Genomic DNA, 13718 nt, shown 5'->3' on the forward strand with positions numbered 1-13718 from the left:
CCCCTCCCCCACCATTAAATTTCAAAATTTTTCACCCAAAAAAACCCAAAAATTTGGGTGGGGGTGGGGAAAGAGGGTGGAAAAGGGGGCGTGGCATCGCCCGAGCCGTGTCACAATCGGATTGGTCACGTGGTTGTGACGTCATTGAAGGGACCCCCCCTCCCCCACCCTTAAATTTCGACATTTTCCCCCCCCAAAAAAGAGGAAATTGAGGGTGGGGGAGGGGTGGAGAACTGGGCGTGGCCTCGCCCCGAGCCCCGCCCCCTGCGGGGTTTATAAAACCGGCCCCAAATGCCCCCCGGGGGGTGGGGGAGGGGGCCGGCGCCATGGGGTGGGGGAGGGGCGCGGCGCTGCTCTGGGCGCTGCTGGGGGCAGGTACCGGCCGCGCCCCTCCCCCACCCCTTGGGGGACAATTTTGGGACTTTTTTGGGAGTTTTTTGGGGGTTTTTTTGGGTTTTTGGGGTTTTTTTGGGGGTTTTTTGGGTTTTTTTGGGGTTTTTTGGGGTTTTTTGGGGGTTTTTTTTGGGTACTTCCGGGTGGGTTTTTTTTCGCGGAGATTTATTTGGGATTTTTGGGAAGTGGGGGTTGGGGGTTTTTTTTGGGTTTTTGGGGTTTTTTTGGGGGGTTTGGGGGATTTTCTTTGGGATTCTGGGGTTTTTTTGTTCTATTATATTTTGGAATTTTTCGGGGGGGATTTGGGATTTTTTTGGGGGTTTTTTTTAGTTTTGGTTTTCGGGTTTGTTTGGGGGTTTTCGGTGGTTTTGCGGTTTCATTTGGGATTTCTTGTGGGATTTTTTCCCATTTTTTGGGATGTTTTGGGGAATTATTTTTGGAGTTTTCCCATTTTTTGGGGGATTTTTTGGGAATTTTTGGGAGTTTTCCCATTTTTGGGGATTTTTTTGGGATTTTTTTTTTTCAGTTTTTTGGGGTTTTTTGAGGTTTCCCTCCCCCACCTCACTCACCCCTCCCCCTCTCTCCCCTCCCCCCCTTTCCCAGCCCCCGCCCTCCTCTGCCCGCGCTGTGACGTCACATCCGGCTGCCGCCCCGCCCCCTGCCCCTCCCCCCGCGCCGTTTGCCGCCGCACGACCCTGACGACGCTGAAAGGTCAAAGGTCACCCCCCAAACCCCCGCCCCCCCCAACTCCCCCCTCAAAACGACCCCGAGTGACCTTTGACCTTCCGCCCCTCCTCAGACGGGCGCGAATGGCGGCGGGAGCTGACAGGATGTGACGTCACGGGCGCGCCGGAAGTCGTCCTCACCTTCCGGTCCCACGGGGAGCTGGTGACGTTGAGGGAGGAGCGATGGGGGGGCGGGGGCCGAGGAGGAGGAAGGGGCGGGACACGCCCCTTCCCCTCCCCCACCCCAGAGCGGTGAGTGACGGGGGGAGGGGGCGGGGTTAGACTGGTCTGCACTGGTCCAAACTGGTTCATACTGGTCCGTACTGGTCCAAACTGGTTCATACTGGTCCGTACTGGTGCCGTAGGGCGCCCCCTGCTGTGCCCCACCTGCGACAGCTCCGACGGCTCCTGTGGGCGGCCCCCCTGCCGGCCCTGCCCTGTCCCCGCCCCCAGGATCTCTGCCTTGACGTCATCAGCCGGGGACCCGCGGGAGGTGGGGGCGGGGCCACCGGGGGGGCGTGAACGGGAGGGGGGGAGGGGCAGGAAAAGGCGCATCCCCCATGGAAGGGGAGGGGTTTCCAAGGTGTGGGCGGGGTTTTCCGGTTGGAGGAGGGGCAGCGATGAGGGGGGATGACACTAAAAAAAGGGGGCGTGGCCACAAAAGGGGCGGGATTTCCCTTGCGATGGGCGGACTTTCTGTTGTGGCCTGACCTTTGACCCCCGGGTGACCCCCGCAGAGGGGGCGGAGCGGCTCCGGGGGTGTGGCCGGGCCGGGAATTGCCGCGACCTCCTCGCCTTCGACAGCAGCCGCGGCCGCGGGGTGGCGCTGCAGTGCTGCAAGGGCTCCCAGTGCGAACTGGGTGAGACTGGGAGGGACTGGGACAAACTGGGACAAACTGGGATAAACTAGGATAAAATGGGACAAACTGGGACAGACTGGGAGTTACTGGGAGGGCGCTGCAGTTTCCAAAGCTGCCACCAGGGGGAGACAGAGAAACACTGAGAGTTCATTGAGGGGAACTGGGATGAACTGGTTTATACTGGGATGAACTGGGAGGGGACTGGGAGGGGATTGGAGGGAACTGGAACAAACTGGGACGAACTGGGAGTGACTGGGAGGGCGCTGCAGTTCCCAAAGCCGCCACCGGGGGGAGCCGGGGAGACATTGGGAGTTCATTGAGGGAACTGGGAGGGAACTGGGATAAACTGGGATGAACTGGGATGGACTTGGAGGGGATTTGGGGTCACTAGTTTATACTGGGAGGGAACTGGGAGGGATTTTGGGGGAACTGGGACAGACTGGGACAAACTGGGAGTGATTGGGAGGGCGCTGCAGTTCCCGAAGCCGCCACCGGGGGGAGCCGGGGAGAACATTGAGGGGAACTGGGACAAACTGGTTTATACTGGGAGGGGTCTGAGGGTGACCGGGAGCTCCCTGGTCCATACTGGTCCATACTGGTTTATACTGGTTTCTACCGGTGCAGGGGCCGGGGCCGCCCTCGGGGCTGAGCTGTTGGGGCTGTGACGGCCCCGCCCCCTCGGGCTGCGCCCCACAAGCGCTGCGCTGTGGGGCGGGACGGACGCGCTGCGCCACGGCCTGGGGGCACGGTGGGGCCCCCCGGGGATCTGTGGGGCTGCGGGGGGGTCTCTCTATGGGGCTGGGGGGTCTCTATGGGTCTCCGTGGGTCTGGGGTCTCTCTATGGGGCCGGGAGGTTCCTATGGGGTCTCTCTATGGGTCTCTATGGGGCTGGGGGTTTTCTATGGGGCTCTGTGGGGTGTTTGTGGGGTCTCTGTGGGGCTGGGGTGGGATCTATGGGTCTGGGGTCTCTCTCTATGGGTCTCTATGGGGCTGGGAGGTTTCTATGGGTCTCTGTGGGGAGATCTATGGGGCAGGGGGATCTCTATGGGTCTCTGTGGGGCCGGTGTCTCTCTATGGGTCTCTATGGGGTCTCTCTACGGGGCAGGGAGGTTCCTATGGGGCTCTATGAATCTCTATGGGGCTGTGGGGGATCTATGGGGCAGGGAGGTTTCTGTGGGGTCTCTCTATGGGGCCGGAATCCTTCTATGGGGTCTCTATGGGTCTCTGTGGGGCCGGGGGTCTCTCTATGGGTCTCTGGGGTCTCTCTATGGGGCTGTGGAGGATCTATGGGGCAGGGAGGTTTCTATGGGGTCTCTATGGGGCCGGGCCCCCCCCTGACCCACACATTTCTGCCCCCCAGGTCCCTCGGGGGGAGCCGTGGCTGGTTCGGGGCTGCGCGACCCCCGAGTGGTGCCGGAGCCCTGTGGGGCTGGGGGGGCTCTGGGGCGGATCTGTGGGGCAGGATTCCGTGGGGAGCCCTGTGGGGCTGGGGGGGCTCTGGGGGCGGATCTGTGGGGCAGGATTCCGTGGGGCAGGATTATATGGGGCCGGGAGGATCTGTGGGGCTGGGGGGGCTCTGGGGGGACCCTGTGGGGCAGGAGGGATCTGAGGGGCAGGAGGGATCTGTGGGGCAGGATCCTGTGGGGCAGGAGGGATCTGTGGGGCAGGAGGGATCTGTGGGGCAGGACCCTATGGGGCAGGAGGGATCGATGGGGCAGGAGGGATCTGTGGGGCAGGATCCTATGGGGCAGGAGGGATCTATGGGGCTGCGCTGCTGCCGCGGCCATTTCTGCAATTCCCTCCCCGGCGACCCCTCCCCCCCCCCCCAGCTCCGCCCCTCCCCCCCCTCCTGCCCCTCCCCCTCCTCCTCCTCCTCCCCCCCCTCGCTGCCCCACAAGTTTAAGGTGGGGCTGGCCCCGCCCCATAGATTTTGGGGGGGGTGGGGGAGGGGGAATTGCCGCTTGTGGGGCAGGACCGGGGTGGGGTCAGCGCGTCCCCCCCCCTCGCTATGGGGCGGGAGGAACTTGGGGGGTGACTGGGGGGGGAATGTGGGGCTGGGCTGTGGGGCAGAGCTATGGGGCAGAGCTTTAGGACTTTGCTATGGGGCAGAGCTGTGGGGCAGAGCTTTGGGATTCCGCTATGGGGCTGAGCTGAGGGTCCCGTGCTATGGGGCAGAGCTATGGGGCAGAGCTATGGGGCCCAGAGCCCCACAGCCACCATGGGGCGGGCAGGCGGCGCTGTGGGGCGGGGAAACCCTGGCTATGGGGCGGGGACACCCTGGCTATGGGGCGGGGAGCCCCGGGGGCGCCCCACCCTGACCCCACCCTGTCCCGGCGCCCATAAATGGGGCGGGGTTCTGCCCCACGGCCCCGGGGCCGGGCCGAGATGTGGGGCAGGGCCATGGGGGGGGCCCGGCTGCTGCCGCTGCTGCTGCTGCTGCCGCTGCTGCCAGGTACTTGTGGGGCGCGGGGGGATGTGTGGGGTGCGGGGTTGTGGGGCAGGAGCCGTGGGGCTGGGGCAGGGGGGGTGGCGGGGGGGATGTGGGGCAGGGCCGGGATCTGTGGGACAGGGGGGGGTTTGGGGTCAGATCTGTGGGGCAGGGAAGTGCCGGGGCTGAGATCTGTGGGGCAGGGGCGCTGTGGGGCAGGAATGGGGGTGTTTGGGGTCAGATCTGTGGGGCAGGGGCGGTGTCAGTGGTCAGATCTATGGGGCTGGGGCAGCGCAGTGGCGGGGCTGAGATCTGTGGGGCAGGAGGGTGTCGAGGGTCAGATCTGTGGGGCAGAGGGGGTTGGCGGTCTAATCTGTGGGGCGGGAGCGCTGTGGGGCTGGGACAGTGCAGCGTCAGGGGGTTGGGGGGCAGAAACTGTGGGGCAGGGGAGGTGTCAGGGTCAAGATCTATGGGGCGGGGGGGTATTGAGGATCAGATCTATGGGGCAGGGGGGGTGTCAGATGTCAGATCTGTGGGGCAGGGCTCAGATCTCTGTGTCAGGGCTCAGATCTGTGGGGCAGGGCTCGGATCTGTGGGTCAAGGCTTGGATCATTGGGGCAGGGCTCGGATCTCTGTGTCAGGGCTCAGATCTGTGGGGCAGGGCTGGGATCTATGGGGCAGGGGGTTTCGGGGCGTGCCGTGGGTCGGGCCGGGACAGGCCAGGGCAGGTCCGGGCCCCGCGGGGAGGGCGCGGCCACGTTTGGGGCCGGTGACGTGTGGGGCGGGCGAGTGACGTGTGGGGCAGTGACGTGTGGGGTGAGGGACGTGTCGGACAGTGTGTGGGGCAGGGAGGTGTGGGTCACTGATCCGTGGGTCACTGATCCATGGGGCAGGCTCTATGGGTCACTGATCTGTGGGTCACTGATCTGTGGGTCACTGATTCGTGGGTCACTGACCCGTGGGGCAGGCTCTATGGGGCTGCAGTGCCTGAGCTGTGGGTCTGAGGACGACGGCCGCTGCCGTGGGGCCGCCAACGTCACCTGCCCCACGGAGAGCGACGTGTGCAGCGAGGCCCTGGCGGCCGTCACCTGGAGTGAGTGTGGGGCGGGGTGTGGGGCGGCTGTGGGGCAGGTGTGGGGCGGGTGTGGGGTGGGATATGGGGCGGGATGTGGGGCAGGTGTGGGGCGGGTGTGGGGCAGGTGTGGGGTGGGATATTGGGGCGGCTGTGGGGCAGGTGTGGGGCGGGTGTGGGGCAGGTGTGGGGCGGGTGTGGGGCGGGTGTGGGGTGGGATGTGGGGCGGGTGTGGGGCAGGTGTGGGGTGGGATATGGGGCGGGGTGTGGGGCAGGTGTGGGGCGGGTGTGGGGCAGGTGTGGGGGTGGGATATGGGGCAGGTGTGGGCGTGGTCATAGTGGGCGTGTCCATAGGGGTCAAGTGGTCAGATATGGGAGTGTCCACAGGGGGGCTGTGTCCCATAGGGGTCAATGGGTCAGTTGTGGGCGTGTCCATAGGGACCCCCTGACCCCTTTTGTGACCCCTGCGTGACCCCTGCGTGACCTCTGCCCCCATCCAGGCCACGGGCAGTTGGTGCTGGGTGGGCGTGGCTGTGGGCGTGGCCAGCCGGGGGCGTTGGCCCGAGCGCTGGAGCTGCCGGGGCTGGTGGTGTTCGAACGGCGCCGGAACTGCCGGGGGGACGCGTGCAACGGTCACCTGCCGCTGGGGGACGGCGGGGAGCTCCCCCTGAGCGGTACCGGGGCACCGGGACAGACCGGGCGGGGACTGGGACAGACTGGGACAGACTGGGGACAGACTGGGACAGACTGGGAGGGACTGGGATAAACTGGGAGGGCGCTGCAGTTCCCAAAGCCGCCACCGGGGGGAGACACAGAAACACTAAGAGTTCTTTGGGGGGAACTGGGATGAACTGGGATGGAACTGGGATAAACTGGGAGAGGATTGGGAGGGACCGGGAGGGCACTGGGATGTACTGGGATTTACTGGGATGGGGCTACAGCCTTGTATGGGGACGCGCGGAGTGGAACTGGGGTAAACTGGGATATACTGGGAGAGGACTGGGATATACTGGGAGGGGACTGGGATATACTGGGATTGACTTTTAGCCTTGTATGAGGAACTGGGATAAACTGGGATATACTGGGAGGGGACTGGGATATACTGGGAGGGGACTGGGATATACTGGGAGAGGACTGGGATATACTGGGAGGGGACTGGGATATACTGGGAGGGGACTGGGATATACTGGGAGAGGACTGGGTTATACTGGGAGGGGACTGGATATACTGGGAGGGGACTGGGATATACTGGGAGGGGACTGGGCTAAACCGGGACTAAACTGGGATTGACTTACAGCCTTGTACGGGGGAGCTGGGATAAATTGGGATATACTGGGAGGGAATGGGGTATACTGGGAGGGGACTGGGATAAACTGGGACTAAACTGGGATTGACGTACAGCCTTGTACGGGGCGCCGGGATAAACTGGGCCATACTGGGAGAGGATTGAGAGACACCTGGGCTAAACTGGGAGAGGCTGGGGAGGGGAACTGGGATAAACTGGGCGGGCGGGGGATTTACCGCTCCAAACCCGGTGTTTCCCGGCAGCCAACGCCAGCTGGCGGGCGCCCAACGGGCTGCGCTGCTACGGCTGCGCCGAGGACGGGCCCTGTGGCCCCGGCGCCGTGGTGGAGTGCTACGGCGAGCTGCGCGGCTGCTTCCACGGCAACGTCACGCTGCGCATGGGTGGGTGGCGCCGCGGGGGACGGCGCCGTCCCCGCGCCCTTCCCCCCGAATTTATTCCCGGGGGGGGGTTTTTTTTTTGGCCCTTTTTTTTTTTTTTTTTTTTTTTTTTTTCACGATTTTCTGCCGTTTTTTCTGGGGGGTTTTTTCCCCGACGTTTTCTCCCCCTCACGTTTTCCCGCCCTTTTCCCCCCCTCACGTTTTCCCGCCCTTTTCCCCCCTCACGTTTTCCGCCATTTTCCCCCCTCACATTTTCCCACCATTTCCTCCCCTCACGTTTTCCCACCATTTCCTCCCCTCATGTTTTCCCACCATTTTCTCCCTTACCTTTCCCGCCCTTTTCCCCCTCACGTTTCCCTCCATTTTCCCCTCACGTTTTCCCGCCATTTCCCCCCCTCACGTTTCCATTTTCCCCTCACCTTTCCCGCCCTTTTTCCCCCTCACATTTCCATTTTCCCCTCACCTTTTCCGCCCTTTTCCTCCCCTCACCTTTCCCACCATTTTCCCCCCTCACGTTTCCATTTCCCCCTCACGTTTTCCCGCCATTTTCTCCTCTCACGCTTCCCGCCCTTTTCCCCCCCCTCACCTTTCCCGCCCTTTTCCCCCTCACGTTTCCATTTTTCCCCCTCACCTTTCCCGCCCTTTTCCCCCTTCACGTTTTCCCGCCATTTCCCCCTCACGTTTCCATTTTCCCCTCACCTTTCCCGCCCTTTTCCCCCCTCACCTTTCCCTCCATTTTCCCCCTCACGTTTCCCACCATTCCCCCCCCCCAAACTCCATCTCGAATCCCCCCCATCCCCGCTGGGACGCCGGATCTTCACACCTGCCCTAACGCCGACCACGCCCCCTTTCCTCCCGCAGGTAACTTCACCTGGTGGCGGGAGCTGCGCGGCTGCGTCCCCGACGGCGCCTGCGCCCAGGAGCGGCGCGGCGACGCCGCGGCCTCGCTCAGCGGCTCCTGCTGCGCCGGCGACCTCTGCAACCGCCACCTGGCCAACAAGACCTTCTTCTCGCCCGACCTGCCCCGCCTCGAGCTCCTCCCGCACGGCCACGCCCCCACGGCCGCGCCCGACAACGCCACCGCCAAGATGGCCGCCGGCGAGGCCACAACAGCCGCGCCCGAGAGCGACGTGGCCGCCGGCGGGAAGAGGTCGGCCGGAGGCAAGATGGCCGCCGGGGACAAAACGGCCGACGGGAAGAAGAAGGCCGAGGGAGACAAAATGGCCGCCGGGGACAAAATGGCCGACGCGAACAAAATGGCCGACGGGGACAAGATGGCCGACGCGAACAAAATGGCCGACGGGGACAAGATGGTCGACGGAGACAAGATGGCCGCCGGTCACGTGGCCCCCGGGCAGCCAATGGGACGCAAGAACGGGATCAAGGGGCCGGTGGGGCGGGGCCAAGCCTTGGGCGGGGCCGGCTGGCTCCTCCCCTTCGTGCTGCTGCCCCTCCTGCGCTGAGGGCGGGGTTTCCTCCCCCTGGCCGCAGGGGCAATAAACGGGTGCGGTGGAAAGTTCCGGTGTCGGAGTCGTGATTTTTCCGGGGGCGAAACCGGAGATTTTGGGGCAGTTCTTTGTTTAATAATTTCAATTGTCATTTCGAATTGCGTCTTTTGACTCTTTGAAAACGTTCCTCGGTCTCTTTCGTTTGAAATGGCGCTTCTCGCTCTGCACTCCGGTTTGTTTTCAACGAGGTCGTAATTCCGTTTCCGAGTTTACTGTTAACTCTACTTTTCCCGACATTTTGTTTTTATTTTTAATTCTAGCTTTCGTTATATGTTTCCCTTTATTTTAAATTACACTTTAATTACATTTTCAATTTAATTTTGAATTACATTTTCAGTTTTTATTTTTCATTACATTTTCAATTTAATTTTGAATTACATTTTCAATTTAATTTTTCATTACATTTTCAATTTAATTTTGAATTACATTTTCAGTTTAATTTTTCATTACATTTTCAATTTAATTTTTCATTACATTTTCAGTTTTATTTTTCATTACATTTTCAATTAATTTTTAATTACATTTTCAGTTTAATTTTGAATTACATTTTCAATTTAATTTTTCATTACATTTCCCTTCCCTTTTTCGTTTTCATTTCTCTGAACCGCATTTCAAACCGTATTTTTCGTTGCGTTTCATTTCTCGTGACATTTCAGTTCCGTTTTCATCACGTTCTTCCTTCTTTTTAATTTTTTTTTTGTTTTAAACTTTTAAACCATTCAAACTTCATTCTATAAACCCCACTTTGAATACTTTATACATAATAATAATAATAATAGTAATAATAATAATAATAATAATAATAATAATAATAATTTCTTCCCTTTTTTCCCCTGAATATAAACCCATTAAATACTAGATTATTATTATTATTATTATTATTAATACTACTAATATTAGTTCTTATTAATATTATAAATAATACTACTATTACTATTATTATTATTCTATTACCCTAGAGCCATTATTACTTTTATAATTGCCTATTATTATTATTATTATTATTACTAATAATAGTTATTATTAATATTATTATTACTACTATTACTATTATTATTGTTCTATTACCCTAGAGCCATTATTACTTTTATAATTGCCTGTTATTATTATTATTACTAATACTACTAATAATAAATAGTTCTTATTAATATTATAATTAGTACTACTATTACTATTATTATTGTTCTATTACCCTTAAGCCATTATTACTTTTATAATTGCCTATTATTATTATTATTAATAATAATAATAATAATAATAATACTACTAATAATAGTTATTATTAATACTATAATTAGTACTACCATTACTATTATTATTGTTCTATTACCCTTAAGCCATTATTACTTTTATAATTGCCTATTACTATTATTATTATTATTATTATTATTGGTTTTTTAACAGTATTAAATGCTATTAATTGTAATTATTAAACGTCATTAGCCAAGGCTCATTAGGGCCCAACAAGCTCCTCCCTCCCCCCCCAAAAAACGACCCAAAAAAGGGGAATTTTGTCCCAAAAAAACCTTTTAATAAATACAACCAAGGGAGGAACCGAGCGGCTCCCAGTGCTCCCAGTAAGGGCCCGGGGGGTTCCCAGTTGGATTTAGAGGAGGAAAAAAAGCCGGAAAATGGGAAAAAAAGATGGGAAAAGTGAGGGGGAAATGGGCGGGGGGAAAATGGGCCAAAAAATGGGGAAAAGGGGCGGGAAAATGGGAAAAAGGGCGGGAAAATGGGAAAAAAGGGCGGGAAAATGGGGAAAAGAGCGGGAAAACGTGAGGGGGAGAAAAATGGCGACATGAGGGGACGAAATCGGTGGGAAAACGTGGAAAAAATGGGGAAAAAATGGGAAAAAATGGGGAAAAAATGGGAAAAAATGGGGAAAAATTGGGGAAAAAACCCAGAAAAAGGGGAAAAAGAGGCAGAAAACAGGAAATAACTTTGGTAAGACACGAGGGGAGGAAGATGGCGGGAAAACGTGAGGGGGGGGGCAAAAAACGGCAGGAAAAACGCGAAAGAAATGGGAAAAAATGGGGAAAAAATGGGAAAAAAATGGGGGAAAAATGTGAAAAAAATGGGGAAAAAATGAGAAAAAATGGGAAAAAATGGGAAAAAAATGGGAAAAAAATGGGGAAAAAATGGGAAAAAATGGGAAAAAATGTGAAAAAAATGGGGAAAAAATGGGGAAAAATGGGGAAAAATGGGAAAAAAATGGGGGGAAAATGTGAAAAAAAATGGGGAAAAAAATGAGGAAAAATGGGAAAAAATGGGAAAAAAATGGGGAAAAAATGGGGAAAAAATGGGAAAAAATGTGAAAAAATGTGAAAAAAATGGGGAAAAAATGGGGGAAAAAATGGGGAAAAATGGGAAAAAAATGGGGGGAAAATGTGAAAAAAATGGGGAAAAAATGAGGAAAAATGGGAAAAAATGGGAAAAAAATGGGGAAAAAATGGGGAAAAAATGGGAAAAAATGTGAAAAAATGTGAAAAAAATGGGGAAAAAATGGGGAAAAAATGGGGAAAAAATGGGAAAAAAATGGGGAAAAAATGAGGAAAAATGGGGAAAAATTGTGAAAAAAATGGGGAAAAAATGGGAAAAATGGGGAAAAATTGTGAAAAAAATGGGGAAAAATTGGGGAAAAAATGAGAAAAAAATGGGGAAAAATTGGGGAAAAAACCCGGCAAAAGGGGGAGAAAAGGGGCCGGAAGCGGGAACTGATTTTGCGAGGTCAGAAGTTGCCCCCCGCCGCGGGTCAGGGTGAGCACGGCGTCCATCCAGATGCGCAGCGCCTCGGCGCTGGGCGCCACCAGCCAGAAGAGGCGCTCGTAGGTCTTGAGGCAGAAGGTGAGGCGGGGGTTGGGGCTCTGTGGGGGGCACTTGGGGGTCAGCGGGTGCCGGGGTGACCCATGGATCCCGGACCCATAGATCCCGACCTACGGATGTGGCTGACCCACAAGATCCGCCGACGAGAGGTTCCTGACCCATAGATCCCAATCCGACCCGCAGATTCCGACCCGTGGATCCCTGCCCCACAGGTCCCGACCTGACCCACGTGTCCCTGCCCCACGGATCCCAAAACTGCCCCACGGATCCCAAAACTGCCCCACGGATGCCAAAACTGCCCCACGGATCCCAAAACTGCCCCACGGATCCCAAAACTGACCCACGGATCCCAAAACTGCCCCACGGATCCCAAAACTGACCCACGGATCCCAAAACTGCCCCACGGATCCCAAAACTGACCCACAGATCCCAAAACTGCCCCACGGATCCCAAAACTGCCCCACGGATCCCAAAACTGCCCCACGGATCCCAAAACTGCCCCACGGATCCCAAAACTGACCCACGGATCCCAAAACTGCCCCACGGATCCCAAAACTGCCCCACAGATCCCTGCCCCACAGATCCCAAAACTGCCCCACGGATCCCAAAACTGCCCCACAGATCCCTGCCCCACAGATCCCTGCCCCACAGATCCGGCCTCACCTTGCCGGCCACCCTCCCGGGGTCGTACCAAACCTCCTCGATGGCCTGGAAGTAGATGACGCCCTTGAGCTTCGTCTGGGCCTGGTCTGGGGGGGACAGGACGGGGTTGGGGGACCCCAAAAAACCCCACAGAGACCCCAAAAACCCCACGGAGACCCCAAAAACCCCACAGGGACCCCAAAAAACCCCACAGAGACCCCAAAAACCCCACAGAGACCCCAAAAACCCCACAGGGACCCCAAAAAACCCACAGAGACCCCCAAAAAACCCACAGAGACCCCAAAAACCCCACAGGGACCCCAAAAACCCCACAGGGACCCCAAAAACCCCACAGAGACCCCAAAAAACCCCACAGAGACCCCAAAAACCCCACAGAGACCCCAAAAAACCCCACAGAGACCCCAAAAACCCCACAGGGACCCCAAAAACCCCACAGAGACCCCAAAAACCCCACGGAGACCCCAAAAACCCCACGGAGACCCCAAAAAACCCCACAGGGACCCCAAAACCCCACAGAGACCCCAAAAACCCCACAGAGACCCCAAAAACCCCACAGAGACCCCGAAAACCCCACAGAGACCCCAAAACCCCACAGGGACCCCAAAAAACCCACAGAGACCCCGAAAACCCCACAGAGACCCCAAAACCCCACAGGGACCCCAAAAAACCCCACAGAGACCCCAAAAAACCCACAAAGACCCCAAAAAACCCACAGAGACCCCAAAAAACCCCACAGGGACCCCAAAATTCCCCTTTGAACCCCAAAATTCATCTCGAACCCCCAAAATTCACCCGAAACGCCCCCAAATTTTTTTTTTTTCCCCCCCAAAATCCCCCAAAACCCCGCCCTGGAGACCCCCCAAAATGGGAATGGGTTTGGGCGCGGCGGTTACCGCCGTAATAGGCCAGGACCCTCCTGCGCGGGGTCCAGGTGGAACCAGCGGCGCCGCCAGGTCTTGATCCTTCCGCCCATCTTGGTCAGCGGCCCCCGCAGGGAGCCCCCCGCGATCCGCAGCCCCCCGACGCTCTCGGGGCGGTGGCCGCGCGCCCGCAGCGCCAGCAGCAGGTCCGGCTGGGGAGACGGCGGCCGTGGGAGGGAGGGAAGGGCCGGCCGGGGCTGGGGGAGGGGAGGACGGGGGGGGAATGGGGGAGGGGGTTGGGGGGAAATTGGGGGGAAAAATTGGGGGGGAGTTGGGGGGAAAAATTGGGGGGAAATTGGGAAAAAATTGGGGGGAAATTGGGGGAAATTGGGGGAATTTAGGGGGAAATTGGGGGAATTTAGGGGGAAATTTGGGGGGAATTGGGGGAAATTTGGGGGGGAATTGGGGGAGAATTGGGGGGAATTTTGGGGGGAAATTGGGGAAAAATTTAAAGAAATTGGGGGAATTTGGGGGAATTTTGGGGGGAATTTGGGGGAATTTTGGGGGGAATTGGGGGGGAATTGGGGGAAAATTGGGGGGAATTGGGGGAATTTGGGGGAAAAATTGGGGGAATTTGGGGGGAAAATTTTGGGGAAAATTGGGGAAATCTGGGGGGAAATTTGGGGAATTTGGGGAAATTGAG

The 13718-nt window shown here is 56.7% G+C and overlaps 2 protein-coding genes and 1 long non-coding RNA gene across 3 annotated transcripts; 2 read left to right on the forward strand and 1 right to left on the reverse strand.

Annotated features, from left to right (window-relative positions):
- Positions 1 to 322: 322 nt before the first annotated feature.
- On the forward strand, positions 323 to 2339 carry LOC136304917 (uncharacterized). Its single transcript, XM_066208336.1, has 5 exons — positions 323 to 375; positions 997 to 1104; positions 1193 to 1370; positions 1484 to 1611; positions 1856 to 2339. Exons 1-5 carry the CDS (start codon positions 327 to 329, stop codon positions 2026 to 2028), a joined length of 636 nt encoding a protein of 211 aa, XP_066064433.1. The 5' UTR covers positions 323 to 326; the 3' UTR covers positions 2029 to 2339.
- Positions 2340 to 4338: 1999 nt separating this feature from the next.
- LOC136304904 (ly6/PLAUR domain-containing protein 3-like) lies at positions 4339 to 8677 on the forward strand. The gene is made up of 5 exons (XM_066208317.1): positions 4339 to 4430; positions 5374 to 5499; positions 5979 to 6152; positions 7027 to 7164; positions 8023 to 8677. Exons 1-5 carry the CDS (start codon positions 4364 to 4366, stop codon positions 8622 to 8624), a joined length of 1107 nt encoding a protein of 368 aa, XP_066064414.1. The 5' UTR covers positions 4339 to 4363; the 3' UTR covers positions 8625 to 8677.
- Positions 8678 to 11023: 2346 nt separating this feature from the next.
- Positions 11024 to 13129, reverse strand: LOC136304915 (uncharacterized). Its single transcript, XR_010724888.1, has 3 exons — positions 13049 to 13129; positions 12156 to 12241; positions 11024 to 11533 (listed from the first exon to the last, which is right to left on the reverse strand). It is a non-coding gene; the product is annotated as an uncharacterized lncRNA (long non-coding RNA).
- Positions 13130 to 13718: the final 589 nt, after the last annotated feature.

This window comes from Chamaea fasciata, unplaced genomic scaffold (genome assembly GCF_029207755.1).
Source record: "Chamaea fasciata isolate MVZ Bird 193981 ecotype frontalis unplaced genomic scaffold, bChaFas1.0.hap1 SCAF_216, whole genome shotgun sequence".
Lineage (NCBI taxonomy): Eukaryota > Metazoa > Chordata > Aves > Passeriformes > Sylviidae > Chamaea > Chamaea fasciata.

What these genes read in the sequence shown, in the direction of transcription:
- LOC136304917 (XM_066208336.1), top strand. Translation starts at nt 327, where the DNA reads ATGGGGTGGGGGAGGGGCGCGGCGCTGCTCTGGGCGCTGCTGGGGGCA. An exon ending in CTGGGCGCTGCTGGGGGCAG is followed by an intron (nt 376 to 996) that starts GTACCGGCCGCG and finishes CCCCTTTCCCAG; the next exon opens with CCCCCGCCCTCCTCTGCCCG. An exon ending in CCCTCCCCCACCCCAGAGCG is followed by an intron (nt 1,371 to 1,483) that starts GTGAGTGACGGG and finishes CTGGTGCCGTAG; the next exon opens with GGCGCCCCCTGCTGTGCCCC.
- LOC136304904 (XM_066208317.1), top strand. Translation starts at nt 4,364, where the DNA reads ATGTGGGGCAGGGCCATGGGGGGGGCCCGGCTGCTGCCGCTGCTGCTG. An exon ending in GCTGCTGCCGCTGCTGCCAG is followed by an intron (nt 4,431 to 5,373) that starts GTACTTGTGGGG and finishes CCCGTGGGGCAG; the next exon opens with GCTCTATGGGGCTGCAGTGC. An exon ending in CGGGGAGCTCCCCCTGAGCG is followed by an intron (nt 6,153 to 7,026) that starts GTACCGGGGCAC and finishes GTTTCCCGGCAG; the next exon opens with CCAACGCCAGCTGGCGGGCG.